This window comes from Juglans regia, chromosome 16 (assembly GCF_001411555.2).
Source record: "Juglans regia cultivar Chandler chromosome 16, Walnut 2.0, whole genome shotgun sequence".
In the NCBI taxonomy this organism is placed as follows: domain Eukaryota; kingdom Viridiplantae; phylum Streptophyta; class Magnoliopsida; order Fagales; family Juglandaceae; genus Juglans; species Juglans regia.
In genome coordinates this window covers 4,691,417-4,703,519 of record NC_049916.1, presented here as the reverse complement: position 1 = coordinate 4,703,519, position 12,103 = coordinate 4,691,417, and the positions used below count along the sequence as shown (strand labels likewise).

General features: G+C 34.0%; 1 protein-coding gene across 1 annotated transcript; it reads left to right on the top strand.

The window, feature by feature from the left end:
- The first annotated feature begins 10,360 nt into the window (after positions 1 to 10,360).
- LOC118344781 (chlorophyll a-b binding protein, chloroplastic-like) lies at positions 10,361 to 12,103 on the top strand. Its single transcript, XM_035686175.1, has 3 exons — positions 10,361 to 10,384; positions 11,525 to 11,829; positions 11,933 to 12,103. The coding sequence occupies exons 1-3, from the start codon at positions 10,361 to 10,363 to the stop codon at positions 12,000 to 12,002; spliced, it is 399 nt and encodes a 132-aa protein (XP_035542068.1). The 3' UTR covers positions 12,003 to 12,103.

Here is a 12,103-nt window from a genome sequence, read left to right as displayed (position 1 = left end):
ATTAGTGATATTTCATTCCTAATTAATTTATTGAAAGGCTCTTCAGATCTCTCTTTCCTTTTTTGTTTTGTTTATTAGTAGGTTTTGTTTTGTTTCTTTTTCTATCCTTCATAATTAATATTTCTTATTGTAATCCTCCATGATTACAGCATTTATGGCCATTGTATGATTTTCTATAATATTCTATCCTAAAGATTTTCTACAATTTTAGAAAATAGAAATAATATGTTGACTTCACTATATTTAATGCTACACAGATAACATTGAAGTCATCGATTAATGTTATATTAAATGTGGAGAGAGACATATTGTAATGTCCATCCTTATTGTGGGATTTTAAAAAATAATTTTTTAAAATAAGACACAAATTACTAACTTTTTTAAAATCTTTCATTTTCTCCTCAAGATATATAAAAGGGGAGAAGTAGAAAACAATGAGTAAAGAATAAATGCAATGGGGAATAGACCAAGTTGATAATCCAACTTTTATTCTTGACCCCAAAATAATTAGGGTTTTCGAAATAAATAAAATACATTAATCTTACTAAATATCTCCAAGAGAAATAAAATTATTTAAATGAAATGTATTTTTAAAACTATATCATTTAGTGTTATTGAACCAAACCTAATTTTTAAAGAGAATAACTTTAGAAATTAGGTTTAGTTCAATAACACTAAAACTACTTCATTAAAATAATTTTGGACTTATAAAATATTTAGAAGATTTTTAAAACACTTGGCTCAATTTAAAAAGTATCCACTATATTTAAAATAACAAGGTGGACGGTGGCGGAGCCGTAGCCTAGTAAAATGGCAAGAGAGAGAGAGAGAGAGAGAGAGAAAGAGAGAGAGGAGGGAGAGGCAGACAAGGCATGGTGGCAAAGGTTTGAGACACTATAGTCAATGGCAGCGTGGCTGGTTGTTACCGTGGGCTTGCTAGGCTCATCATGAGAAGGGGCTGGGATAGGGAGAAGTGGGATTGTGGGGGAGAGAGAAAAAGGGAGAAAATCTGGGGATAAGGGCTGGGTGGCTAGGAGGAAGAGAGAGAGAAAAGAAGAGGAAAAGAAGAAGCGGGTATTAGGGTTAAACATCCTAGGGCTTATAAATAGAATTTTTATAAATAAAGAATTTTTATAAATAAAGAAGAGGAAAATGTGTGTGGTGTCTGAGACGAGGCTTATAAATAGAATTTTTCATATTGAAAACACACTCCACAAAGTCCTAACCCCCCTTTTTATACAAGGTTGGTGGGGGTTTCGAACTCAGATTTTTCATTTGGACAACCTGGTCATATGCCCTCAAACCATAATGCTCTTGGCAGTCTTAAGCCTATTTAGACATTGATATCCACTCATATTCTAAATAAGAGAAAAAGTTTTTATACGAACATAATTTGCATTTGTAATAACTTGATATCTATTCCTTATGGTTATATTCAGCGATTTTTTTGCCTTTCTTTTGACCAAATTATAGATAATCTAGGATAAAGATCTTCTAGATTTTTTCTCGATAACGTTCACTCAGTTCATAATAAAATTTTAAGATTTTTATCCGACAATCATATCAGTTCATATTTTACATTGAAAGAAATACTCTAAATAAATTTATTCCCAATGGAAATAGGTGAAACGTTTATACTAAATTAGTGATATTTCATTCCTAATTAATTTATTGAAAGGCTCCTCAGATCTCTCTTTCCTTTTTTGATTGGTCTTATTAGTAGGTTTTGTTTTGTTTCTTTTTCTATCCTTCATAATTAATATATCTTATTGTAATCCTCCATGATTACAGCATTTATGGCCATTGTATGATTTTCTATAATATTCTATCCTAAAGATTTTCTACAATTTTAGAAAATAGAAATAATATGTAGACTTCACTATATTTAATGCTACACACAGATAACATTGAAGTCATCGATTAATGTTATATTAAATGTGGAGAGAGACATATTGTAATGCCCATCCTTATTGTGGGATTTTAAAAACTAATTTTTAAAAATAAGACGCAAATTACTAACTTTTTTAAAATCTTTCATTTTCTCCTCAAGATATATAAAAGGGGAGAAATATAAAACAATGAGTAAAGAATAAACGGAAAGGGGAATAGACCAAGTTGATAATCCAACTTTTATTCTTGACCCCAAAATAATTAGAGTTTTGGAAATAAATAAAATACATTAATCTTGCTAAATATCTCCAAGAGAAATACAATTATTTAAATGAAATGTATTTGTAAAACTATATCATTTAGTGTTATTGAACCAAATCTAATTTTTAAAGAGGCTAACTTTAGAAATTAGGTTTAGTTTAATAACACTAAAAGTACTTCATTAAAATACTTCTTTAAACACATGGCTCAATTTAAAAAGTATCCGCTATATTTAAAATAGCAAGGTAGATGGCGGCGGAGCCCTAGCCTAGTAAAATGGCGAGAGAGAGAGAGAGAGAGAGAGAGAGAGAGAGAGAGGCCGACAAGGCGTGGTGGGAAAGGTTTCAGACACTATAGTCAATGGCAGCGTGGCTGGTTGTTACCGTGGGCTTGCTAGGCTCATCATGAGAAGGGGCTGGGATAGGGAGAAGTGGGATTGCGGGGGAGACAGAAAAAGGGAGAAAATCTGGGGATAAGGGCTGGGTGGCTAGGAGGAAGAGAGAGAGAAAAGAATAGGAAAGGAAGAAGCGGGTATTAGGGTTAAACATCCTAGGGCAAAAAAAAAAACGTTGTTCCTATCTGGCTCAATAATTGAGTTGAAACCCATTTATTAATTTTTTAGTGACCAAAGCCATAAAATTAGACCTAGCCCATGTATGCATGTGATTGGCCAACCCAAGACCCAAAACCATTGAAAAGCCCAGCCCTTACGTACCCAAGATATGTTAAACTAACTTACATAATGCATTTGACCCGATTAATATAATTTCACATGAAATTTAAAATCTATATTTATTAGTAGCCACAATACCTAAAAACAAGGCTACCTACTACCAAAATATATCAATATTTTCAAATTTTAACCTATAATAAAATCAATATTACAAACCTAACAACAACAAATATGAGCATAGGTCCAGAATTGCAACTCTAATAATAAAAATATAAGCATATTAAAAAATATCAATATTACAATCAAACAATAATAAAATTGTAAATTTGAAATAAAGTTTAAACAGTTTATTGTTATTTGATTTTGGGTTAAGCTAGTTAACCTGTTATTGATTCATTTATTAATCATGTCTTAACGGGTCAACCCGTTTTGACCTGAACCTATTTATATTAAACTCAAACACACTAATTTTGTATTGTATTCATGTTGGGTTCATGATGAGTCATGCATGTCACATATAATTTCCACCCTTACATTTTATCAAGATTTCTGCTGATAATATAAATTATTACACAAATAGTAATCCATAACAAAAGTTGATAGCTTTAATAATTTGAATTATAAATTAAAAAGATTATGTTAGAACAGAAGTATAAGAATCCAAAACAATATTATTTTATGACAACGTTGTAAAATAAATAAATATATATTATTTGTGTTCGATCATACTAAGACTCAAAAATAGCTAAATACAATTGTTGAATGAATAGGTACTAATTTGTGAGAAATGCAAGTTTTTCATCAATGTAAACATTTGAACGATCGAGTAACTTATATATTGAAAACACTCCCTACAAAATTGTAACCCTATTGAGACATTGATATCCATTCATCTTCTAAATAAGAGAAAGAGTTTAGATGTGGACATAATTTGCTTTTGTAACAAATTGATATATATGCCTTCAATGGTTATATTCAGCCACTTTTTTTCTTTCTTTTGACCAAATTATAGATAATTTATGATAAATATCTTCTAGAGTTTATCTCGATAACGGTCACTCTAAATCTTCATAATTTAGAAAAATAAAATTAAGATTTTTATCCAATTAGTTCATATCTTATTTATATGACATTTTAGAAAAATATTGATAATAAATATATTCCCAATGGAAATAGGTGAAACGTTTATAGTAAGTTAAGGCTGCGTTTGGATGTTGAACTTAGTTGAGTTGATATGAAAAAATATTGTCAGAATATTATTTTTAATATTATTATTATTTTGAGATTTAAAAAAATTAAATTGTTTATTATATTTTTTGTTGAGATTTGAAAAAGTTGTAATGATGAGTTGAGATAAGTTTATATACCAAACGAAGCCGATCATTCCTATTTAATTCTTAAAAGGCTCCTCAGATCTCCCATCCCCCCCTCCCCCCTTTTTTTTGGTCTTATCAGTAGGTTCTGTTTTGTTTCTTTTTTTATCCTTCATAATTACTATGCTTCACAATTTATATATCTTATAGTAATCCTCCATGATTACAACATCTATGGTCATTATAAATATTTGTGTGGTTTTCTATAATATTCTATCGTAAACATTTTTTACAATATAAAAAAACTACGAATAATATGTAGATTTCACTATATTTAATGCTACACGTAGCTAGGCAACATTGAACTCAACATTTATTGACATTATAAACATTTAATATAATAGTAAATGTGGAGAGAGACATAGTAACGTCCGTCCTTGTGGTGGAATTTTAATTAAGAAATAGTTTTAGAAAATGAGACGAGGACTAAAAGAAAACAAAGAGTAGAGAATAAATGGAAAGGGAAATAAACTAAGTTGGAAATCCAACTTTTATTCTTGACCCCAAAAACAATTAGAGTTTTCAACATAAAATAAATATTTTCAACAGAAATAAAATCATTTAAAAAATCAATTTGTAAAACTATATTATTTTTGGGACTCCGAAATTAAATAGGCTAACTTTAAAAATTAGCTTGGTTCATTAACACTAAAAATATTCCATTAAAACAAGAAATGAGTTAAAATTAGTCATATTGTGTTGACATATTTCTAATTAGTTATTAAAATGGTTAAAACGGGTGACACGATAAGACTCGTTATTTAAATTAGTCGTGTTAGAGTTTAAAGGTCTGACCCATTCAGCTTAACAAGTTGTGTTCACATTGATCCATATAGTCAAATGTTCATGACTTGAAACAACACGAACACGACCTACAAATATGAATTGTCACACCTAATAAAATATTAAAAAAAGTGACAATTTATAATTCTGGATAAAATTGCATTTATTAAAAGATAGATAGTTATGGAAATATGGCATGCAGAAACCAAGGGAGGTTACACTCACCTACAAAGTCTATAAATACGCCCTTCAAAGCATCCGAGTATGCACAAAAAAGAAACCCTAGCCGCTCTCTCAAAAGGTTGTCTGGAATTCTTCAATAAGAAGAATCCTAGCCCCTCTCATACTTAATTACTTGCTTCTTCTGTACTTTCTCATCTTCTTTATACTTATTGAGGGTTTTCTTTGCCTAAATTTTATGGAAGAATGGAGTTGTACATTGATGAAGGAAATCCATACGAATGTATTGAGGAAAAGAAACAAGACTTCCAAAATAATGGTTCAAATCCCTTGCATATCAATATCACATCGAATCAATGAATTACCAGAATGTAATGTTGCACTTGACCAGAGAAAGTAAGTAACCCCCCTCCACTCTCCACTCTTGTCTTACTCTTTGATCTATATATGAAGCTGCACCTGTTTGATTTTGACTAATCTCTACATATTTTAGAATATATAGATTCTTTTGTGGGTTCTAACTTTTGATATATCATCTTTCCTCTGGCACTGTTTTTTTTTCCCTTTTCAAGGTTGATCTTTCTGTCTCTTATTTGATATTAGTGGGCATGAAAGGGCAGTTGATGACATGAAACGATAGTAGATCTCGTTTTCCATGATGCTCATAATCTCAATTAAGATGAGTCCGATTTATAAGTTAGAAGCATCTTGATGCAATAGCATGCTTAGCAAACAAAAAAAAAAAATGGAGGGGGGAACATTTAACATATTCAGCTATTTGTTTATCTACAAAGTTGTTGCTCTCTTTAAGCATTGTACATGTGGCATGAACATTTGACTAATGCCATGAACATTTGACTATATAGATAAATACGAGCATCTCTTGATGTGGCATTAGATTAAATACTCTAATCTATTCATCCATATGGTAAATCTACTCATCATCATTTTTCTTATCATCCCATGATGTGGCATTAGATGATAGATTCACAAATGAAATATAATAAATAGTTTACAATCATCTAATGCCACCATACATCATTTGGTCATGGTTCTTGCTGACAATTCTTATAATCCCCGTTCCCCTTCATCTGGTCACTTTCGATCCCCCCTACGACTCAGTATTCTGATCGATACTCATCACTACAAGATGGGGCCGACGCGATTTTTCTAAGATTTTCCTCATAAGTCATTTTTTTTTTTAAATTTCACTTTCAAACTTGGAAAAATCATAACAAGGGGTGGAACATGAGGACTGCCCAGGAGGTCACCAATCCTAATACTAGTCTCTCCAAGCTCGCTTAACTGCAGAGTTCTGATGGGATTTGATGCAATAGTGCTGATATGATCGCACTCATAAGGGTTGTTACAGAAAATTCTTAAAATCCTCATTCCTCATCGTCGCGTCACTTCTGATTACCCTATAATTTGGCCTTTTTTTATTGATATCCATCACTACGCGAGGGGGTTGGGACACTAGTTCTAAAATTTCCCTTCTAAGAGCACTCCTATTGAATTCTTTATCCTATTCTTTGAAATACATCACTAAAACTCACTTTTTCTATTTTACATACTGACTTTTACAATATATCATACATCAACTTATTTATTTTTTCTTTATACCATTTAAATATTATACCTTTTAATATATTTTATTCATTTCAAGTAAAGTAAAAGGTAGAAAGCAGATAAAGAAATTAATAAAGAGTAAAAAGTAGAAAGAGAAATTATTTAATTATTTATACAAGTGTGAATAGTGTTCCATAGATATAGAGGATGGTACTGTAGCAAACTGGATATTAGTTATAAAATACATAATCAATTGGATGGGCTATATTGAGCTATTTCCTTCAAATTTTGCAAAATCATGGGTTTTACATAACGCATTGGGGATGCTCTAAGTCGTCGGTTTTTAAATTCTACTTGCAAACCTATAAAAATAAAAATGAGCGGTACAACATGAGAACTTCCAAAGAGGTCACCTATCGTAGAACTGCTCTTGCCCAAGCATGCTTAACTATGGAGTTTTCTCGGGATTCGGTGCATTAGTCTTGATATGATCTCATCTGCCAGGGTTGTTCCAGAAAATTCTTATAATCCCCATTCCCCTTCGTTGCCTTGCTTCCGATCTCCAGCGATTAAGAGTGCTGATTGAAACCTATCGCTATGCGATAGGGTCGGCGCTATTTTTCTAAAGGTCCCCTCCTAAATCATTATCATTTTAAATTTCATTCCAAACATGAAGAAATAAAAATGAGGGGTGTAATAAAAGGACTTTCCAGGATGTCACCTTTCCTAGTACTACTCTTGCCTAAGAATGCTTAATTACGGAGTTCTGATGGTGTAACACCCAGACCCAAAATTGATATAGTTGGACTTTAGATTTTTATTTATTTTTTTGTTTGTTTTCTTCTCATTCCGTCTATATTTTTTTTCACATGGTTTTTTTTTTCCGTCGCCCACAGCATGCATGCACACACACGGTTTACCCTTCCATCCGCACACACGTCTCTTTATCCCTAGGGTTTTTCTTTTGTTTTGCTATATTTAGTTACGTTACACTTTTCTCGCACACTGCACAGCCCAACCCCTCTTGCCGCTGCATTCATCTTCCCCAAGGCTCCTCAACCCCACGTTCACCAACCTGCCCGAGCCCCACAAGAAACCGCAAACCACCAACACCGAAAGATAACCCATTTCGGAAATCTCCACCACGCACGGCCAGCAGAGGGAGATCATCATCACGAGTCACCCGCTGCGCGTAGAAGCCTCACGCCGCTGCCCTACCACTCGAAGTCGTAGCCCAGCAATTCCTCCTCTTTGCAAACAGCGCACCCCTTCTCAGCCACAGTGGTAGACCTCACCACCGTGCCCTCTGCCCAATCACACGAAGCTGTCGCCTAGCGTCTCGTGGCCTCTACAACAAGCATCAGACTGCTCTGTTTTGGTATCCAAAAACAGAGCATATTCAGCCACCTTTAGCCGCTGAAAACACCTTCCACCGAAAGCTCCTCCGCGCTATGCCCCCACAGAAACTCCCAAGGAGGACGTCTCCTCACCCCTGTCTGCCGCACGCTGCCTCTGTTTCCCCGGTAAGCTCACGCCATTTCTTGTTGGTGTCTCCGTTCTCTCGGCATCTACCTCACTTTTTCCTCACCGTGTGCCTCTCTCATTCGTCTCCCTCTCTTGCTCTCGCAGCCAATGACCAAGCGCCACCCCCTTTCGCTGTAGCCAACCACTAGCTCCACGCCGTTGTGCCCCCACCTCTCCGTAAGTGCTTCAGCTGCACTGTGTGGAGTTTTCTTTTCTGGCGTACATATATATATATGTACATGTATTTTACGTGAACTATAGTAGGATGTATTATTACATTTTTACCCCTTAAAGCATACCTCTAGATTTATTGTTTCGGGTGTTTAATTTTGTGAGTTTATATTATGTACTTTGGATTTTGAAATCATGGGTTTATAACGTGAACTGCATGTGATTTTTATTTTTTAGACTTAAGCACATGTGAGTTTTTTTTTTTTGTTAAGTTGTTTTTGTAAAAGACTGATTTTTTTTAACAAAATATTTTTATGAAAATACTGATGAATTCTTGAAGTGATTGGTAAATGCAAAATCTTATTTTTAAATCCTTTTAAAAGAATATTTTTTTTATTTAAACAAAAGTATGATCATCTACTTATAATGATTTCGATATAGTTACGCTATTTTTAGTTTTATAAATTATAAATAAATTGGAATTTAATGTTTTAGTCGGAGTTATCATGTTGGATATTGATGAGTTAGAAAGTGATGTTGGTATATTAGGAATAATGAGAATTTAGGTTTTTGAGGAATTAAAATAGGTTATTTTAGCATCTTAGGCTTAAATATTGAGATACATGATTAATTGGAAATTTATGAGAATTACGTGATTATTTTATAGGTGACGATTAATTATTGTCCGACGCTTTTGAGGAATTTCGAAAAAGCTAAGAAGTTCAGGTAAGCGGGGTTCCTATGCTAAACTTTGCATTTAAAATAAAATGAGCTGAGGTTATTTTTAGAAAATATACATATTTGAAGTTGAAAAGAAATTTGGACTGCCTCAGTTATTTGTTCTGCATTACTAATGAGATTCTGTTTAAGAATAAATTATTTTCTGTCATGACTGGTGTAGACATAAGCTTATTTTTGACATTCTGTTTTTGAACTTTGAAAAAGAGAGCGAATATGAAATTTTGTGCATAAATTATGTTGTGTTATGATTTTGTTCAGTTTTGAATATTTTGTATACTCTGGTATGATCTGATGTGATTTCTGAAAACCTCTGGCATAACATTCTGTTTCTATTTCTGTTCCATTCTGATCTCACCACGGGTGTAAAACTGTGGCCTCTGTTCGGGTTGGTACCAACTTTTCTGTTTCTGGTGCACCCACTTTGGAAACAAAGTGGTTTTGTGCGTGGTCTTTCCTATGTGCACACTCGGGGCTCCAAGAATAAATAAGGGAAAGATTCACATTCTGTTTCTGTTCGGTTAGCTATCGGGGTTTGCACAAGCCTATTACGGGGGTTAAACATGGTATTTGTTCTGATTTGATAAGATAAGATGTGATGTTTCAGTTTATGCTATGCCAAAGGGATTTTGATTATGAATATTTTCGAACTTTAGCTCTGATATTTTTGATAACATGTTATGACGCTGCATTTTGAAAACATTATTCTGATTCTGCATTCTGAAAGAAAATATTTTGTTCTGCATTCTGATTTCTGTAAATGTTCATGTTTACACACTAGTATATGTCCTCTGCTTACTGAGTTGTTGATAACTCACCCCTTATCTCCATATATTTTTCAGATAATTTTGATGGTTCAGCTGGAGAACAAGAGTAGAAGGTTTTAGTAAGTGTGATGATCAGAGTGGAATAAGTGCCCGAGGGTACAAGTGCTTATTTGAGAGTCGTAGTTAGTAAACTGAATTTATGTTTCGGATATTTTGATTTGATAAGTTAAGGATAATTTCGAGTTTTAGAGAGTTTTTAATGTATGCTATTGAGATTTTATTTATTGTCCCCATGGAGGAAGTTAGATATTTGGATTGATTAAATTGATTAATATTTTATTGGATTTTTCAGATTTTATAGTTGTACTATTTAAGTTGATTTGAGGTATTAAGAATTAACTCTCCGGACCTCCGGGAATGGGGCGTTATAGATGGGATCCATTGCATTAGTGCAGGTATGATCACATCCATCAATATTGTTGCAAAAAATTCTTATAATCCTTGTTCCTCTTCATCGCATCACTTTTCCAAACTCCCTCTCCTAGGTCGTTGTATTTTTAAATTTCACTTGCAAACATGTGAAAATAAAAATGAGAGGTGCAACACGAGGACTTCTCAGGAGTTCACCCATCCTAAAAGTACTACTCTCACCCAAGAACGCGTAGTTGCGAAGTTCTGATAAGATCTACTGCATTAGTGCTGGTATTATTGCACCCAAGACAGTTGTTGCTGACAATTCTTATAATCCCTATTCCCCTTGGTCAGGTCACTTCTGATCCCCCTGCCACTTGATCTATTTGCAAAACCATCAACATAAACATGTTATAAGGTTAAAATAGAACCTACATCTATAATTTTCTCATAAACTCGTCACTCACAAGCCAGGTCGAAACACAAGTTGCACAACAAACTCATAAATAAAGCTAAGTAGAGACTGGCCTAAATTTTCAATGATCGACTGAACTTCCAACAAATTTATCCAAGAACTCTGCATTCTTAAAATTATTAACCATTTTATATGCCAAAACCGAAATGAGAGAGAACAATCTCACTTACAAAGTACAAGGTTTGATCTGAAAAGGAGTTATCCAACTCTACTTTTGATTTTCTCTCAAGTGGGTTCACTAAGTGGTGTTTGAGTTCTTGAGTGAGTGAGATGAGAGAAAGCAAGAAGGAAACCCTTGAGGAAGATGAAAATGTAGACCTAAGGGGCTCCCGGTTGGAAATATCGCCCAACCTCTCTCTTTCTTCAAGTTGTTTGACAAGTGTACCATTGTTAATGACAAGTAGTTTGGGTGGTAAACACTCTTGGTTTCTAGATTGGTGACCTGGAACACATAAATGCCACATATCATATGCTAACTGGTCCATATGACACCACGTCACCTCAAAATTTTTACTACATCAAAATTCTAAAAATTCTAAACAAGACAATGGTGTATCATCTAATTAAACCAAATATGCTTCTAAGTTCCTTTAATAATTCTTTGCGGCTTTTAGTCCTTGTGAACTTTCTAGGTCATCATTATATTCTCCACCATAATAAAAGATTTCTTTCTTGAAAACTCTGTATCTGTATAAGTGGATCAAACTAGCATGCCCATTTACTTACCTTTATACTCACAACCACTCTCTTCATCATCGAGCTGATCTTGATCAGCTGGGCCGAGGGAAGAGACTGGGCAGACAGCATCAAGACAGGGTCTGCAAACACAAAGATCTTCACAGACAACAAGTTCACAGGGATAGATGTTGGCTATCCTGGAGGACTTCGGTTCGACCCACTTGGGTGGGGAACCGGTACTTCTCCTGAGAAGATCAAGGTGTTGAGGACAAAAGAAATCAAGAATAGGTGGTTGGCAATGTTGGATGTGAACCTGGTCACGCCACTTTTTTTGCTGTAAGTGCAGCCCTAGATATGACTGCTACATCAACATTAAGAACTTTGCATGAAAATAGTTTTGGTTGTTGGAGCTAATCGCTTGTACGGTTTGTTGTTGCAGGCTTTCACCCACTCAAGTGAGGAAGATTGCTGTATATGACTGCAAACGTGAGACGGACAATTACGAGTAATCGATTTTTACTCAAGTAGTTGGTTTAAAAGATGTGTGCATTTTCAGTAGTGTTTGTATCAGTGGAACTTGTGTTATGTTTGATCATGTCTTCCAACAGAA